The sequence below is a fragment of the Scyliorhinus canicula genome, chromosome 20, assembly GCF_902713615.1.
Source record: "Scyliorhinus canicula chromosome 20, sScyCan1.1, whole genome shotgun sequence".
Taxonomy (NCBI): Eukaryota; Metazoa; Chordata; class Chondrichthyes; order Carcharhiniformes; family Scyliorhinidae; genus Scyliorhinus; species Scyliorhinus canicula.
In genome coordinates, this window is record NC_052165.1 from 56,073,117 (window position 1) to 56,090,277 (window position 17,161).

General features: G+C 46.7%; 1 protein-coding gene across 4 annotated transcripts in view; it reads left to right on the top strand.

The window, feature by feature from the left end:
• LOC119954912 (protein FAM118A-like) overlaps window positions 1-17,161 on the top strand; it is a 108,737-nt gene that overhangs the window by 26,998 nt on the left and 64,578 nt on the right. For all 4 annotated transcript variants that reach the window (XR_005458338.1, XR_005458339.1, XM_038780593.1 and 1 more), the window contains 2 exons: window positions 266-315; window positions 12,805-13,057. Coding sequence is in view for 2 of the 4 variants with exons in the window: in XM_038780593.1 (XP_038636521.1) it covers window positions 266-315; window positions 12,805-13,057 (303 nt within the window). In the remaining 2 variants the exon portion in view is untranslated. The remainder of the gene's footprint in view (window positions 1-265; window positions 316-12,804; window positions 13,058-17,161) is intronic.

Genomic DNA, 17,161 nt, shown 5'->3' on the forward strand with positions numbered 1-17,161 from the left:
CAGAAACAACAAAACTTGTGTTTCCTTTATGCACTTTTACATTTTATTGGCTTCTGTCTTACGTGTTCCCAGTTTCTAACTTCTCCCATTTCTCATGAATGGTCATGTACCTCAAATGCTGACTTTGTCTCTCCCCGCAGACCTGTTCAGTATATCCAGCGCTTTTGTTTTTATTTGATTTCAAGCACCCACAGTACTTAGCTTTTTTAAGACTGGTTGTGATCTGACGTTGATTTGAGAACAAAGGCATGTTTTTATTTTTCAGGTGCACATGGATTTAGTGAATCCTTCTCGAACACTTGAGCAGAAGTCCAGGTAAATATCCGACAATGTAAATAATCCATGGTGTAAGGACTGATGTGGCTGATCCAAAAGAGGGTTTTTAAAAAAAATCATATGCTTAGATGAATTCATGGCATTACTAAAGTTTTAAGGATAAAGGTAAAAACAAGGATGTGATGATTGGACAATGTCAAATTTAGATTTTACATTTAGATTGCATTGTTTTAGGTGCAGGAAATAATGAGGTTAATTAAGAAACCTCAAACTAAGACTTGATTGCAACGCATTGAGGGTGCAGGAGGATGATAAAGCACTCAGAATGAACATACATTGTGTTTGCAGTTTGGGAAGAACATGCAAAAATGGCAGAGTGCTGATTGTGGCAATCTCGTGTGGCTGTACGCCACTTGTCCCTCTAAGAAGTTATAACAAGCTGAAAGCTAAATATAAAAAAAGGATAATTTTTCAGATGGCAGCCATTTGTTGCATCAGGTGCTGAAGTGTGTGAGGGAAGTTACATGCACCTTCCCTGATGTAGAGTTCAAGTTGTTGACCTGGGACTTGGTAAGAGATAATGTTTAAGGCAAATTTTTAGCATGAAAAATGGAATTGAACTGATGCAGCGTCAGATGAGAGAGATGTGGAAAATGTATTGAGTTTTGTATCAGTTGGCTAGTTGACAATTTTGCTTGTTTATAATGGCATAAAGTTGAAATTTAAATTCTTGATGCAGAAGTTTTGGCTCATAGATGACGAGGTTTGTAGGTGGATAAGGAGGAACATCAAGAATTTCCTGGAAACTAATGATACGGGGGAGGTAGTGGCGTTCACGGTGTGGGAGGCCGTTATCAGAGAGGAGTTGATCTCTATCAGGTCCCATAGAGAGAAGAAAGAAAGAGTGGAGGGAGAAAGGATAGTCGGGGAGATACTCAGAATAGACAGGAGCTATGCGGAGACCCCCGAGATGGGGCTACTGAAAGAGCGCCGGAGGCTGCAGGCGGAATTCGACCTGCTGACCACTGGGAAAGTGGTAGCACAGCCGAGGAATGCCAAAGGGGCAGTCTATGAATAAGAGGAGAAAGCGAGTAGAATGCTGGCGTGCCAACTTCGCAAGAAGGAGGGCAACACGGTCATAGACCCAGAGGGGGTGAAATTGTATGAGTCAGAGCCCCCGTCGGGGGAGGAGGAGGAGAGGATGAAGCAATTCATGGACCAACTAAGGTTCCCAAAGGTGGAAGAGGATCTGGTGGAGGGACTGGGGGCCCCAATAATGCAGGAGGAAATGGTAAAGGGTTTAGGGAACATGCAGTCGGGCAAAGCCCTGGGGCCGGACGGCTCCCCTGAGAATTCTACAAGACATTTTCGGAACTGCTGTGCCCACTCCTACTAAGGACCTTTAATGAGGCCAAAGACCCTTCCCCCAACAAAGTCACAGGCTTCAATTTCACTCATCCTCAAGCGAGAGAAAGATCTGCTACAGTGTGGATCTTGTAGACCGATATCGCTCCTGAACGTAGACGCCAAACTGCTGGCCAAGATCTTAGTTGCTAGGATTGAGGACTGTGTCCCTGGGGTGATAGGGGTGGATCAGACAGGCTTCAAGGGCAGGCAATTGAGCTCCAATGTATGGAGGCTCCTAAGCATCGTCATGATGCCCTCAGAGGGAGGGGAGGCAGAAGAAGTGGCGGCGATGGGCGCAGCGAAAGCCTTTGACTGGGTGGAATAGGAGTACCTGTGGGAAGCGCTAAGAAGATTCGGTGAGGGGTTCATAGGTTGGGTCCAGCTACTTTACCAGGCCCCCCGTGGCATGTGTGTGTGCACGAACAGGGTGAGGTCAGACTACTTTAGGCTCCACCAGGGGACGAGGCAGGGGTGTCCCCTCTCCCCGTTATTATTCGCCCTTGCGATAGAGCCGTTGGCCATAGCGCTGCGGACTTCAAAGAACTGGCAGGGGTTGGTTCGGTGGGGCAGGAGCATCGGGTCTCGCTTTATGCGGATGATCTGCTCCTGTACATTTCGGACCCACTAGAGGGGTTGGGGAGGTCATGCAGATTCTAAGGGACTTTGGCAATTTCTCTGGGTACAAACTAAACGAGAAGAAAAGCGAGATGTTTGTGATCCAAGCTAAGGGGCAGGAAAAGGGACTGGGAGGGCTTCCGCTGAAGTTGGTCGAGAAGAGCTTTCGGTACCTAGAGATACAGGTAGTTCGAAAGTGGGATGCCCTCCACAAGCTTAATCTATCTCGGCTGGTAGAGCAGATGGAGGGGGACTTCAAAAGGTGGGACGTGCTCCCGCTATCTCTAGCGGGGAGGGTGCAGACCATTAAGATGACGATCCTCCCCAGATTTCTGTTCGTCTTCCAGTGCCTTCCCATCTTCATCCCTAAGTCCTCCTTTAAGCGAGTGAACAAGATCATCTCGGGATTCGTAAGGGCAAATAAGACCCCGCGAGTAAAGAAACTGTACCTAGAGCGCAGTGGAGGCGAGGGGGGAGTGGTGGGGGGGGGGGGGGGGGGGGTGGGCGCTGCCGAACTTTTGCAGCTACTATTGGGCCATGATTAGGAAATGGGTATTGGGGGAGGGGTCGACGTGGGAGCGGCTGTCCCCTGGAAACGCTTTCAGATACCTTCAGATATGCGCCTTTCTGAAAAAACATTCCCGCTGCTACCCCCACGCAGGATACAGGATAGGGTGGTCTCCGGCACCTGGGTAGGGGAGGGGAAGGTTTCGGACATCTACCGGGAACTTCAGGAGGTGGAGGAAGCCCCAGTAGAGGAGCTTAAGGGCAAATGGGAGGTGGAGCTAGATGGGGAGATGGATGCGGGCCTGTGAGCGGACGCCTTAAATAGCGTCAATTCCTCTTCATGTGCCAGGCTGAGCTTAATCCAGTTTAAAGTGGTCCACTGGGCGCATATGACGGCAACCAGGATGAGCAAGCTCTTTGGGGTTGACGATAAATGTGCGAGGTGTGCGGGAAGCCCTGCAGATCATGTCCACGTGTTCGGGGCATGCCTGGTGCTTAAGGGATTCTGGCGGGGTTTTGCCAGAATCCCTTAAGCACGTGGGACATTGGCCTCAAAGGCAATGTCCAAGATTTTAGGCACGCGGGTGGTGCCGAGTCCAGAGATAGCGATCTTTGGTGTGTCAGACGATCCGGGAGTTCAGGAAGTGAAAGAGGCTGACGTCTTGGCCTTTGCCTCCCTGGTAGCCCGGAGACGGATCCTTTTAATGTGGAGGGGCTCGAAACCCCCGAGTGTAGAGACCTGGGTTAATGACATGGCTGGGTTTCTCAGTCTCAAGAAAATAAAGTTTGCCGTGAGAGGTCCATGGCGGGGTTCTCTCGGTGGCAGCCGCTCCTCGACTTTCTAGGAGAGCAGTAAAGGTCAGCAGCAGCAGCATCCCCGGGGGGTGGAATTGTTATTGGCCTTTTCTTTGTATATACGGTTAACATTTATTTTGTTATGTTAATTGTTGCGTACTGTTATGCAAAAAATTTGTTTTTGACAAAAATCTGAATAAAAGTAATTGGAAAAATAATAAGTTTTGGCTCAGTAGGTAGATTTATTCTTTTGAAAGATGCCACAATGTCATTGGGATAAGCATAACAAGTTTGGTACACATCCAATGTTATTTATTGTAAATGACCTTCTGCCCTTGCTGAAATATTGGTATGCACTGTCCATAACTTTTCTGACTATTCACTTCAAATGCACCAAATATTATGCGCAATACATGCTAAATTTGTGATTAATGAGGATGCTTATCAGTTTCATGACGTTGAAAAATGATTCCTATCTCCAGCAGTAAGTGGGAGAAATTGTTAAAATTGTCTTATGAATGTCAATTTTAGACTGGGCTTTTAAGTGGTTTGACCCAAAGCAGATGCTGGGTTTGAGAGTGGGAGAACACAATCTCCCATCACTGTTGTTATTTCTGACATTAGTTACAAGGTTATTGAAAATCATTTTGAGCAATGACATTGATTATGTTAAGTGGCTTACAAACCTATTTCTTGCTATTTTGAGATTGCCCAGTTAATATGCAGCCCAGATGAGATCCAATTATTTAAATTAAGCGCGATAAACAACATAAGAATTTGGTGCTAAAAATATGAGTTCTCAGTCATATATGATAGCACTCCCAACCCAGAGTCATCTAACACACTGCTGATCAGCATCCTATTTTTAACCTACTGTAGTCCTAAAGCCTTTTAAAACCGCTCCTGCCCATGCCTCAGCCTGCACCAAGTTCAGTTCACCCATGACCCATGTGCTGATAACCTACTTTCATTCTTGCTAAGGCAATGTCTAGATTTGAAAATTCTGTTTTCAATACCTGTTTCCAATCCCTGTTTTCAAATTTCTCTGTGGCCATACGTATATCTGTCATCTCTTGCCCGACAACCTTCCCATTCTTAGTGCCACGTTTTTTCTGATAATGCCACTGTGCTGCATCTTGGGATGTTTTACAACATTAAAGGTTCTCTCTAAATGCTAGTTGTGAGTTCAAAACACAGACCTGAACACATAATCCAGGCTCGCACTCCAGCGCCGTACTGAGGGAGTACTGCACCATGTTTCAGATGTGATGTAAGACTGAGGCATCATTCGCCCTTTCAGATGAACATAGACGATCCCATGGTGCTACTTTGTGAGGAGGTGTCTGTCCTCCCAGTGTCTTGGCAAAGTTTATCTTTCAACCAATATTACTAAAAAGATGATTTACTTATCAAATTTCTGCTTGTGGAACCTTAGTTCAAATAGGTGCAACATTTCCTGTATTAGGATAGTTCAAAAACACTTAAATGGTTGTAATATGTTTTGGGATGCTCTGAGATCTTGGGGCGGCAAAAAAGGAAAGTACATATTTCAAGTCATTTTGAATTAAGAGAACTAAGGATAGATGCATTAAGATGAGTTGAATGCCTTTCCCATCCATAGTTATCTTGTGATTTTGAGGATGAAGTTCTTAAATTTAATGTTTTAGGCAGCGAACATAAGTTGGCAATGACTGGAATGGTGGGACAGCAAACAGTATTGAAATGTTTTTGGATGATTGAATTTGAACAAGATTGAACCTACAGGTGGAAAAGCTTAGATAAGGATCACTGCAGCAAAGGGGTAGTGGTAGAATCAGGTAAACCTCCAAAGGTGGAAAAATGTGACTTTGGTAATGGAGTTTGAACCTCAGCACTGGGTTGAACATTTTGCACTCTACGGGATGACCTGAGCAAGTGTTTCAAAAATTGATCCAAGACGGTGTCAAGTTTTCATAGCGGGCGCTGAAAATTATCACTTTGCCAGATAGCTGGACAGGAAATAGATCAGTGACCAAGGAACAGAGTTCACATAGAGCTGAAAACGATGGCTTCGGGTTTTGGTCAGATTGGCAATTGGGTGTGAAAAATAAAAGCATTGACTGCAGGACGTGCTCGCCAATTAGTCATGTGTTCTGCTTGAGATGCCAGTACCCTACAGAAGTACACTGCATTCTTTCTTTTATACAAAACTCAACCATTCATGTTTTGTCCTACATTAAGGGCGTGCTTTAACGGAAACATATTGAAGTGTCATTTTGGACATGACTGGTGGGGTGTTTCTCGACGACTGCATTGGCAAAATTGCAGCCCGTATCTAACGACACTTAGTGCCTGAAATGAACCCCACGCTTCTTGCCATTATTGGCTGTCTCTACGTCTGATTCGCCAGACTCCCGCTTCAGTGTCTCGCTGTGAACAAGAGGGAGCTGCTTTTAAACTCCCTCACTACTCGCTTCCAGTCAATGCACAAGCATGGCACCGAGCAGACCTGCTCCTCGTTTTGGGGCTGCCGACCTGGCCAGGCTTCTCTATACAGTTGAGCGAGATGGGACACCCTGTTTCCCTGAAGGGGTCGGAAGACCAGCAGCTGGGAGTGAGTGGCAAGAGCTGTCAATGTTGGAAGAAGACCAATGACTTCTACCGGACTGCAAGGGTAAGTTACCACATCTCCTGGCATAAATTCTGCCTGCCACCCCTCAAATTCCCCAAACCACAATTAGCTGATATCTTGCACCCCCCACATCCGAGCTTCGTGCTTGCTCCTCAGAACCCATTGGTACCCACCAGCACACCCCTTCATGTTCACCTGCTATAGACCACATGTCCCATCAAGTGTGTGGCTCACTATGCCCTCTCTTTGTTTCCTGAGGAGTAGGAGAAGTTGGCCCATAATATGTGGGAAAGGGCCAAGTCTGCTGGCGGAGTACCAGAGTTTAGAGTCCTCATCCCCTATGAAGAACGGGCCTGGAGATTGCAAGGCTGTATGAGAAGAGAGCAGGCACTGACGGTGAGGTTGGCCTGCGCCGCAGAGGTGAGGATCTACTGTCCCTTCACGCAAATGACCTGCCTCAAGTGAGTTCATGTCAAGTTAGTCAAAATGATCTATCCCTCTCATTTGACCACAAGTCCAGGACAGCGCCAGATGACGCCTCTGGAGCTCACTCCAGCTGCTTCTCGATCCCATGGAGACCCCTGGGGCCCTTTGGGCACCATTAGGGAGGAGGAAACGCTGGAGCCTGCCATCAAGAGAACAATGGTGGTGTCCAGTTCTTTGAATCCCCCATGCTGTCAGCAGCTAGACAGGAATCAGACTTTGGCATAAACTGAGGAGCACCAGAGCTAACCTTATTGGGTGTTATCAGCTCTTTTGTGCTTTGTATATTGACCTGCTGACATTGCTGACACAGGCCCGTTACGCTGGGGTGATGTTACACAGACTCTTGGAGGGTGGAAAAGGGTAGTCAGGAAGGGGTGAGGGTGGAGAATGGGATGAAGGAAATAGGGAAGGGGAGGGTGGGATTGGGGGAAGGTGGGGAATAGGAGAGGGGGATTGGGGGAAGGAGGGATGCGGGTGGGTGGGGAGGGGGTGAGCTGACTGACCAGGCTTTGTCCAATGAGAATCGATTGAGGATAAGGTCCTCCCATGTTCATAAGGAGGAGGTGTTTGCAATTCTGGAAAGTGTGAAAATAGATAAGTCCCCTGCGCCGGATGGGATTTATCCTAGGATTCTCTGGGAAGCTAGGGAGGAGATTGCTGAGCCATTGGCTTTGATCTTTTACGTCGTCTTTGTCTGCAGGAATAGTGCCAGAAGACTGGAGGATAGCAAATGTTGTCCGCTTGTTCAAGAAGGGGAGTAGAGACAACCCCGGTAACTATAGACCAGTGAGCCTTGCTTCTGTTGTGGGAAAAGTCTTGGAAAGGTTTATAAGGGATAGGATTTATAATAATCTAGAAAGGAATAATTTGATTAGGGATAGTCAACATGGTTTTGTGAAGGGTAGGTTGTGCCTCACAAACCTTATTGAGTTCTTTGAGAAGGTGACCAAACAGGTGGATGAGGGTAAAGCAGTTGATGTGGTGTATATGATGATCAGAAGATTAGATAGGGTGGACAGTGAGAGCCTTTTTCCTCGGATCGTGATGGCTAGCACGAGGGGGCATAGCTTTAAATTGAGGGTAGATAGATATAGGACAGATGTCAGAGGTAGGTTCTTTACTCAGAGAGTAGTAAGGGCGTGGAATGCCCTGCCTGCAACAGTAGTGGACTCGCCAACACTAAACGCATTCAAATGGTCATTGGATAGGCATATGGATGATAAGGGAATAGTGTAGATAGGCTTTAAATTGGTTTCACAGGTCGGTGCAACATAGAGGACCGAAGGGCCTGTACTGTGCTGTTATGTTCTATGTTCTAACCATGCTGGATCCTTGATGCCTGGCTGTCACTCCTCCTGCGGGTCCTCCCCAGGCTCGTTCTGCACCCTCGCCTGGTCTGCAGTCCTCTTCAGATGAGACTGCATGTCTGTCCTCCTCCTCCAACATGTCGACCCGCTGCTGTTGTAGAGGGCACAGCAGACCACCACAAAGTGGGAGACTATCTGGGTTGTGCACCACCAGAGTGGTCCAAGCATCGGAACCGCATTATGAGCAGTCCGATGCACTGCTCAATGACAGAATGGGTGGCAGCATGGACCTCGTTATATTGCCTTGGTTTCTGACCTTCGTATTGGCGTCATCAGCCAGCACCTCCAGCGGGGTACCCCTTGTCCCCCAAGAGCCAACTCTTCATTTTGGGGTGGTCCTCGAAGATGCCGGGGATCTCCTGTCATGCATGGTCCCTGGGAAGCCTGCGCAAACATGCATGATATGGAGGTGGTGGTCGCACGCAATCTGAACATTCAGGGATGAAACCCCTTCCTGTTAATGAAGGGCTGTCCCTGATGCCCCGGTGCATGCAGGGTGCCATGCATGCCATCTATTGCTGCCTGGACCTGTGGCATCCAGGCGAGGGAAGTGAATCTTGCAGCCCAGGCACCTTGGTGGGCCTGGTCCAGTTCAAAGTTGATATAGTCGGATGCCTGGGCATACAGGGCATCCGTGACCTTCCGGATGCATTGTGGGCTGTAGCTTGTGATATACTGCCATGGAATGATCTGATTGCATAAAGTTGAGTGCTGTGGTGACCTTCACTGCCACCAGGAGCGGATGTCCTCCTCCATGGTGCCAACGCAATCTCCTGTGGCACATGCTGTCCTTCATCTCATTGAAAGACCAACGATGCCAACTTTCAACTTAGACCATTGCTGGCCTCCCCCTCTGGGTTTCTCCTTGGCCTGATGGGTGACCAGGTCTTCAGGGTATCATGCATGTGTGCACATGGGGTGTCACCTGCAGCCTGCTGATGCTGTTACCTTCTCTGGGTCTGGCCGCCTGTCTATGCAGGACTAATGACACCAGCCATATTGTTACATCTGTAAGGAATTGAGGAAGGAGAGAGAGAGACCAATAATCAGTTTGGGCTTTCACCCGGGGACCCTCCAATCTCTCAAGCCTCCCCCACCCTTGCGTGATCCGCCTCTCTGAGTGCCATCCACCGAGCCAGTTCTGCTGGAGAGCCTCACTTTGCACTATCACCTTTGGCCACATCAGGAGCCCCTAGAACCCTGCCAGGAATATTAGGGAGACTGTATTAGGTTCCCCTCCCTATACACCCTCCCTCCCTATCACTTACCCTATAGTCACAAGGATATTGCCAGTGCTGAAGCCCAACTCTTGAGTGTTTGATTGGCTGCTACCTCTATGGTGCTGACGCTTTTTGTGTTCAGGCACCTCAGGTTGCTGGACATGCAGTGCACTAATCATCTGAGACATGGCATGTGTGCCCATGAGAAGCCACTTGAGAATATTTTGTTTATTAAATGGTCAACAATAACAGAGATTCGAAAATGAACTACCTTAACATTCTACGTAGTACACAAACCATTCAACAACAGGAAACACCGCCATTCCATAATGGTACTAATACAAAACTATGAGCTCATTTTCACAAAATAGCCAAACACATGGTGTCACCCCTTGCAGATTCCTCAACAGAAACTGAGAAGTGCGACAATGTCACCATGTCCAGAACTTTGTCGTAGAAACGTGTTACTTTTTCCACCCAGGAGCCGCAGCTGTGCCCAATTTTACTGGAACAAAGTCCTGGCATCCACATGTACCACTGACTCTCAAGGTGCCTATGAACGTCCATGACTTCCAGCATGTTTAACACGTGACTTTCCCATTACATGCAGCACTCACCACTCCAGCAACAAAAGCATCAGGAAACTGCCAAAGCATTTCTTCAACTGCTACATCAGGTGGCCCATTTTGGTCTTTGTCATGCACCAGGTCCCGCAGCATCTTCTTGCTTCAAAGCAGATTGCCTTCTGGACTCGTACGTCCCCCTTAGCCAGGTGTTCCAGGATAAGTTACCTTAGAACAATTTGTCTTCCCTACTCATCCTTATTAGCATCCACTATGGAGAGGTGTTGACGTGGTGGTATTGTCACTGGACCAATAATCCAGTGACCCGGGCTAATGCTCTGGGACCTGGGATTGAATCCCATCACAGCAGATGGTGAAATTTGAATTTATTAAACATTGAATTTAATTTGATGTGAATTCAATAGAAGTCTGAAATTCAAAGTTTAATGATCATGAAACTATTGTCAATTGTTGTAAAAACGTATCTGGTACACTAATGTCACTCTTGCCTGGTCTGGCCTACTTGTGACTCCAAATCCACAATGTGGTTGACTCTTAAAATGCCCTCTAGCAATTAGGGGTGAGCAATAAATGCTCTCATAACCCATCAATCTTTGTTTAAATATTTAAAGACATATCAATTTCCTTACCTCTCTGCTCCTCGCTTCCAATTGTCAATCATGAGCTTATTTGGATGCTGTCAATGTTTAAGTTAGTGCATAATTGTTGCCATTAACACAACATCCAGATTTATAAAAGTAAAATGAAATGCTGTGTATTGTATTGAAGTAGTACATCAGGTGTAGTTAAATGACAAGCATTTTCTTTTGCACCATAACCCATCTAAACTTTAAACATAGTTGCCTTGATTTTTTTCGAACAAAATGGTTTCCACCATCAGCGGCGCCAACGTGTCCTTAAACATTTTATAACACTTCACCGGGAACCCATCTGGCCCCGGTGCCTTACCTGACTGCATCTTTCCTATCGCTACCCTCACTTCCTCCAACCCAATGGCTCCTGTAACCCAGCCATCTCCTCCTCATCCACCTCTGGCAACTCCAAAACCTCCCTTATCTCCAATTCATCCTCCAGCAGCTCTGACTTACATAACCCTGTATAAAAGTCCTCAAACACCCTATCTACCTTCTCTGGAGCCACCACCACCCCATCCAGTTTCATCCCTAACAAGGCCTATTCATCCTCTGGTCCAGCACCATATTCCAATTCCACTATTATCAGCTGGTCAGTATACAGGTCCAGTATGGATGGTAACATCCTCCTCACAGACCCAGCGTCATCCAGCTTGAGGCTTACACGCAAACAAACAGCAGCAGCCTCCTGTCCAAAGCACCTGTCACTGACACGTACCTGGTCCACCACCACATTCTCCGTTTGGACCCTCACCCGCTTACCTACCAGTATAGCCAACCCCCATGCCCTACTGTCGAAGTCAGAATGTAACAGCTAACTCACCCAGCCCTTCCTCTACCTCATTTGGTCCTTTACCCTCCGATGTAGTCTCCTGTAACAGCACCACATCCGCTTTCAAGCCCTTGTAGATGCAAGAAAACCTGTGCTTTCTTGACCAGTCTCCCTAACCCTTGCACGTTCCATGCCACCACTCTGACTGGAGTCTCTCACCAACCCCTCCCACCCACCAAGATCATCCTCCCAGGCACTGCCTCACAAGCAGAACCCAGTCCTAATCCCTGCCGCGCCTCTCCCTCCCACAGCAACCCCTCTACTACTTCCTCTCGAAAACACCTCACCCAGTATCGACCCCATCAAAACCTACCAAACAGGCCGCGGACCCTCCTGCTTCCTTGCTCCCGTTCACTAGCCAATGCTATATTTGCACGTGTGCGGCGCCTGCCAGAGCCCCCTTCCCAACATTGATAAAACAAAAACACACCACCCCCAATGTCCTGCTAACCCCTCAACCGCCATTGCATCGAAAAAAAACAAAGTCATCCATAACACCTGTGCAAGAAAAAGAACCCAACACAAAGAAACAAAGACAAACTCCAGTCAAAAACCGCCAAAAGTCCAAATTCAGACCATCTCCCCCCCCCCAAAATCACCTTCGCTATCACACCGGCAAAGTAGTCTTTCGGCCTCTGGCCCTCCACCCCTTCAGGCATACCCACAATCCTCAGGTTATGTCTTCGTAAACTGTTCTCCATGTCTTCTACCTTTGCTCTCAGCCCTCTTTTTTTATTTATTTCTGCCACCCTCCGCAGCTCCTCATCCACCGAGGTAAAATGGTCATTATGCAGTTACAAGGCCTCCTCCATCCCTTTCGTTTTCTCCCTTGCTCCTGTCCATCGTCAAAATTCTCACCAACTCCTCTTTCACTGGGGCAAGGGTCTCACCCTCCCACTACTTAATCGAGCCATCATCACCATCTGTTGCTTTTCAAAATGCTTTGAAAACAGCCGTTTGAACTCCCCAGCCATCACCTCCATCATCTTCTCCACCGTGATGGGCATGACCCCACCCAACGGACTCACTTCCCCGTCTTTCCTCCTGTTGCACACCTCACCACTCTCGGCGACAGACTTTCGCTCGCTGCCTTCTTCCCTGGATACTTCTTTCTGGCTTTTGACATTCTATAAATGCCCAAACCTTCCCACAGCTCCTCACAAACAAACCTTCACCAAAAACTGGGTTTAAAAAGTCCAAAATTACAGCTCTGGCAGGAACCTCCAAACATGCGACCTCCACCTACATGCCACAACCGGAAGTCGGTTTCCGTTTATTATTCATGTTAACAAATAACTGAAGCAACAGTCAGGTTGCGGTTGCCATTTTCAGCAGGTCAAATTTTTAAAAGGCTGAGATAGTTTCTTGCAGAGGGTGACAGAATATTTATTTCTGTATTTTGAGCTTCGGAGAATGAGGGATACAATGGAAGTTGTTTTTAGTTTAAATTGTTTATTTCCTACTCTCTGAAGGAAATTTCTGAAAAGTCTGACCCGAAAGGAGCCTTGTGAATTGCTGTTGGTGATTGGAACAGGAGTAAGTGCTGCTGTTGCTCCACATATACCTGCACTGTGCTCATGGCGAAGTTGTATCGAAGCGGTAATCAATGCAGCTGAAGATCTGGAGGTGCTTCATCCTTCTGACATCATGGAGTTCCGTCATAAAGTAACAGAAGATCGTGACCTTCTTGTGCTTGCCCATGATGTAATCCGGAAAATGTCACCGGTAAAATTAAATATTGTTTTGAGTTGCAGAATACAAAGCTCACTTATTTCAGAGGCTCAATTGATATTTACATTTTTGGTGTTGGAGCAAAAGAATAAACCAAAGAGTTGCCATTTGTAGGTGGTTCAAACATTTTTTTTTAAATGGTAAAAAAACTTTTTCCAGGTTTCATTTGATTCTGATGAAGAAGCAAATCTAAAATTACTGGATGCATTTAAATTTCACTTTGTTCTCCCTTTTGTATGAATTGTGTGCTGATCAAGGGCTAATGGGCAGCAAAATAGGTCAGATAGTTTTGTTATCCAATGTCAGGGTTATGTATTTTGGGGTAGCACAACTTCACATTGTGTGCCTTTGTCCAAAACTCTGAACCATATCTCTTAGCCACTCTTTTCATCGTACCGCTTCTATTTATTATATCGTCAGTATTTATTATAAAGCCCATTGACTCCCACAACTATCTCAACTACTTTTCCTCGTATTATGGTTCCTCTGAGGACACTTCCATTCTCTCTGTTTCTCCATCTCTGTAACATCTGTTCTGAAGGTGCAACCTTCCATACCAATAGTTCTGATGTGTCTTCCTTTTCCTCAACCGATGATTGTCATTAACTGTGTACATCCCATTTCCCACACTTCTGCTCTCAACCTTCTGCTCTCAACCTTCTGCTCCCCAGAAAGATGTTAGGTTTCCCTTGTCCTCACTTTCTACTCTGCCAGCCTCCATGTTCAGATATCATTTTCTACCATTTCCAGCTTGATTACATTATCAAAGCAATCTCCCTTCCCTCTCCTTTCAGCATTTCGAATGGATCTTGGTCCTGTCCTCATTACTCTAACACTCCTCTTCCCTTCCTAGGACGCTATCATGCAAGTGTGGAAAAGGTGCCATTGTCCTTTTTATAGCCTTTCTTCTCACTCTCCAAAGCGCCACCGTTCCTTCCAGGTGAAAGAGATTTATGTGTATTTCATTCAATTTGGTATACTGTATTCACTCCTCAAAATGCAGCCTGCTCTACGATTGAGAGACTAAACACCGATTGCAATACTACTTTGTCGAACACCTCCTTTCAATCCACAGCATGCTCCCAAACCTTCAGTGGTCTGGCATTTAAATTCTCCACCTTGTCTCTGACCTCTCTGTTCTTTGTCCCTTGCAGTGTTCCAATGAAGCTCAACATAAGCTTGAGAAACGGCACCTCAACTTTTAATTAAGCACTCTACAACCTTCTGGACACAACATTGAGTCTGACAATTTCAGACCATATCTGCTCCCCACTTTGTTTCCATTCTCTTGGCAGATTTTGGTTTTGCATTCATTTTCACCTTGTTTTTACTTTCAGACAGGAGTGGTTCATTCTGCCATTTACACCGCATCTAGAGATAAATGTTGTTTATTTACTTGTCTTATTACCATTCCCTTTGGCCCTGCACTACCAGCTCTTAAGTCATTTAATATCTGCTGTCTTTCACCCTCTCACAGAACTTCCCTTTTGGTTTCTTTCCACCCTTCCCTCTTTCACTTGCTTAAAACCTATTACATTTCTGTCTTTTCCCAGTTCTGATAGATGGTTATCAACTTGAAACGTAAAATCTGTTTCTCCAAAGATTCTACCTGAACTGCTTTTTATTTCCATCTTTGCCATAGTTTCTCCCATTCCTCCTCTGGGCTTGTCCAGCACATGACAAAATTATGAGGGACATAGGATAGATAGTAAAAAATAAACTGGATTATTCATACCCAATCTATTGACTTGAAAATGTATTATCTACATTGGGGTTTCTGGCAAGTCTTGAATAAAATCCACTGGACCATGTGGCATAGTGTTTAGCACTTCTGCCTCGCAGTGCCAGAGACCCGGGTTCCAGTCGTGGGTGACTCTGTTGGAGTTTGCACGTGGTCAGGGCGAGATGGGAAAGTGAGCGGTGTTCTATACTTAACTGTGAGGATTGGAGGGAGGCCCATTACAGTATCAACTCCACATCCTCATGTAGCCGGTTGAGCCTAATTCAGTTCAAGTTGTTACACAGAGTACACTTGACCAAGGCAGGGATGAGTAGATTTTTTCAAAATGTTGAGGGCATGTGTGATTGCTGTTCACTTGCCCCAACTAACTGCACACTCATGTTTTGGTCCTGCCCCAAACTTGTCAGCTTCTGGGCTTCCTTTTTTTTGTGCTATGTTGGAGATAATCTGGGTAGATTTAAACCCATGTCCACTGGCAACCATATTTGGGATTTTGGATTCACCGGTGTTTCACTCTGGGGGAGGGATGGACATTGTTGCCTTTGCCTTACTGATAGCTTGGAGGCTAATGTTGCTCGGTTGAAGGTCTCCCATTCCGCCCAGTGCCATTGCCTGCTTAAGCGACTGAATGTCATTCCTGCATTTAGAGAAAATCAAATTCATCATTCGGGGGTTGGTGGAGAGGTTTTACTTGAGATGGCAACCATTTACTTTTTTTTAAGGATCTAGACACTATATATGGGGCTGGTTTAGCACAGGCTAAATCACTGGCTTTGAAAGCAGACCAAGGCAGGCCAGCAGCACAGTTCAATTCCCGTACCAGCCTCCCCGAACAGGCGCCGGAATGTGGCGGCTAGGGGCTTTTCACAGTAACTTCATTTGAAGCCTACTTGTGACAATAAGTGATTTTCATTTCATTTTCATTTTCAGCTGTTAGGGGGTTTTGTTATAGAGCGGGATTCTTGGGCTGTGCCTGCCTGGAGATTGCAAATTCCTGCCCGAGGTTAATGGATCTTTACATGGTCCGTGACCCATCTGTGGCGATCTTGTGGCAGGCGTGGCTGAAGAATTCAGCCCATAGTGTTTAATGATGTGTTTTTACTTCATATTTGCTTGTAATTTCTTGCATTCCTGCATTTTTGCTTTTATGTTTTTAAAACATTTTTTTATTGAGATTTTCACAAAATATCAAGAACAGAAAATATCAACAAGAAAACAGTATTAACAACAAAAAAGAAAAAAACACTAAAACCCCCAAAACCAAACCCCACCCCCCAGTAACTACAAAAAGAAGAAATAGATTAGCACCCTGCAGATTCAACAAACACATGTATACATTTCTCCCCTCCACCGAAACCACCCCCCTCCCGGGGTTGCTGCTGTTGCCAGCCTATTTTCCTACCGTTCTGCCGAAAGGCTGCCACCGCCTAAAAAAAACCACTGTACTGATCCCCTCAGGGCAAATTTCACCCTCTCCAATTTGATGAACCCAGCCATATCATTGATCCAGGCCTCCACGCTTGGGGGCCTCGCATCCTTCCACTGCAGCAAAATCCTCGGCCTCTTTCGCCTCCTGCATTCCCGGCTCCACTGCTACCCCAAATATAGCGAGCCCCCAGCCTGGCTCGACCCTGGATCCTACCACCCTCGACACCGCGTTTGCTACCCCCTTCCAAAATACCCCCAGCGCTGGGCATTCCCAGAACATATGGGCATGGTTCGCTGGGCACCCCGAGCACCTAGCACACCTGTCTTCGCCCCCGAAGAACCTGCTCATCCTCGTCCCGGTCATGTGAGCCCTATGCAGCACCATAAACTGTATGAGGCTAAACCTCGCACAAGAAGAGGAAGAATTCACTCTTTCCAGGGCATCCGCCCATGTAGAACATAGAACATAGAACATAGAACATAGAACAGTACAGCACAGAACAGGCCCTTCGGCCCTCAATGTTGTGCCGAACAATGATCACCCTACTTTAAACCCACTTAACCCGTATACCCGTAACCCAACAATCCCCCCATTAACCTTACACTACGGGCAATTTAGCATGGCCAATCCACCTAACCCGCACATCTTTGGACTGTGGGAGGAAACCGGAGCACCCGGAGGAAACCCACGCACACACAGGGAGGACGTGCAGACTCCACACAGACAGTGACCCAGCCGGGAATCGAACCTGGGACCCTGGAGCTGTGAAGCATTGATGCTAACCACCATGCTACCGTGAGGCCCTAATGTCCCCTCCTTAATCTCCTTCCCCAGCTCCTCTTCCCATTTACCCTTCAGCTCCTCCACTGAGGCCTCATCTACCTCCTGCATTATGTGGTACATGTCTGAAATCCTCCCTCCTCCAACC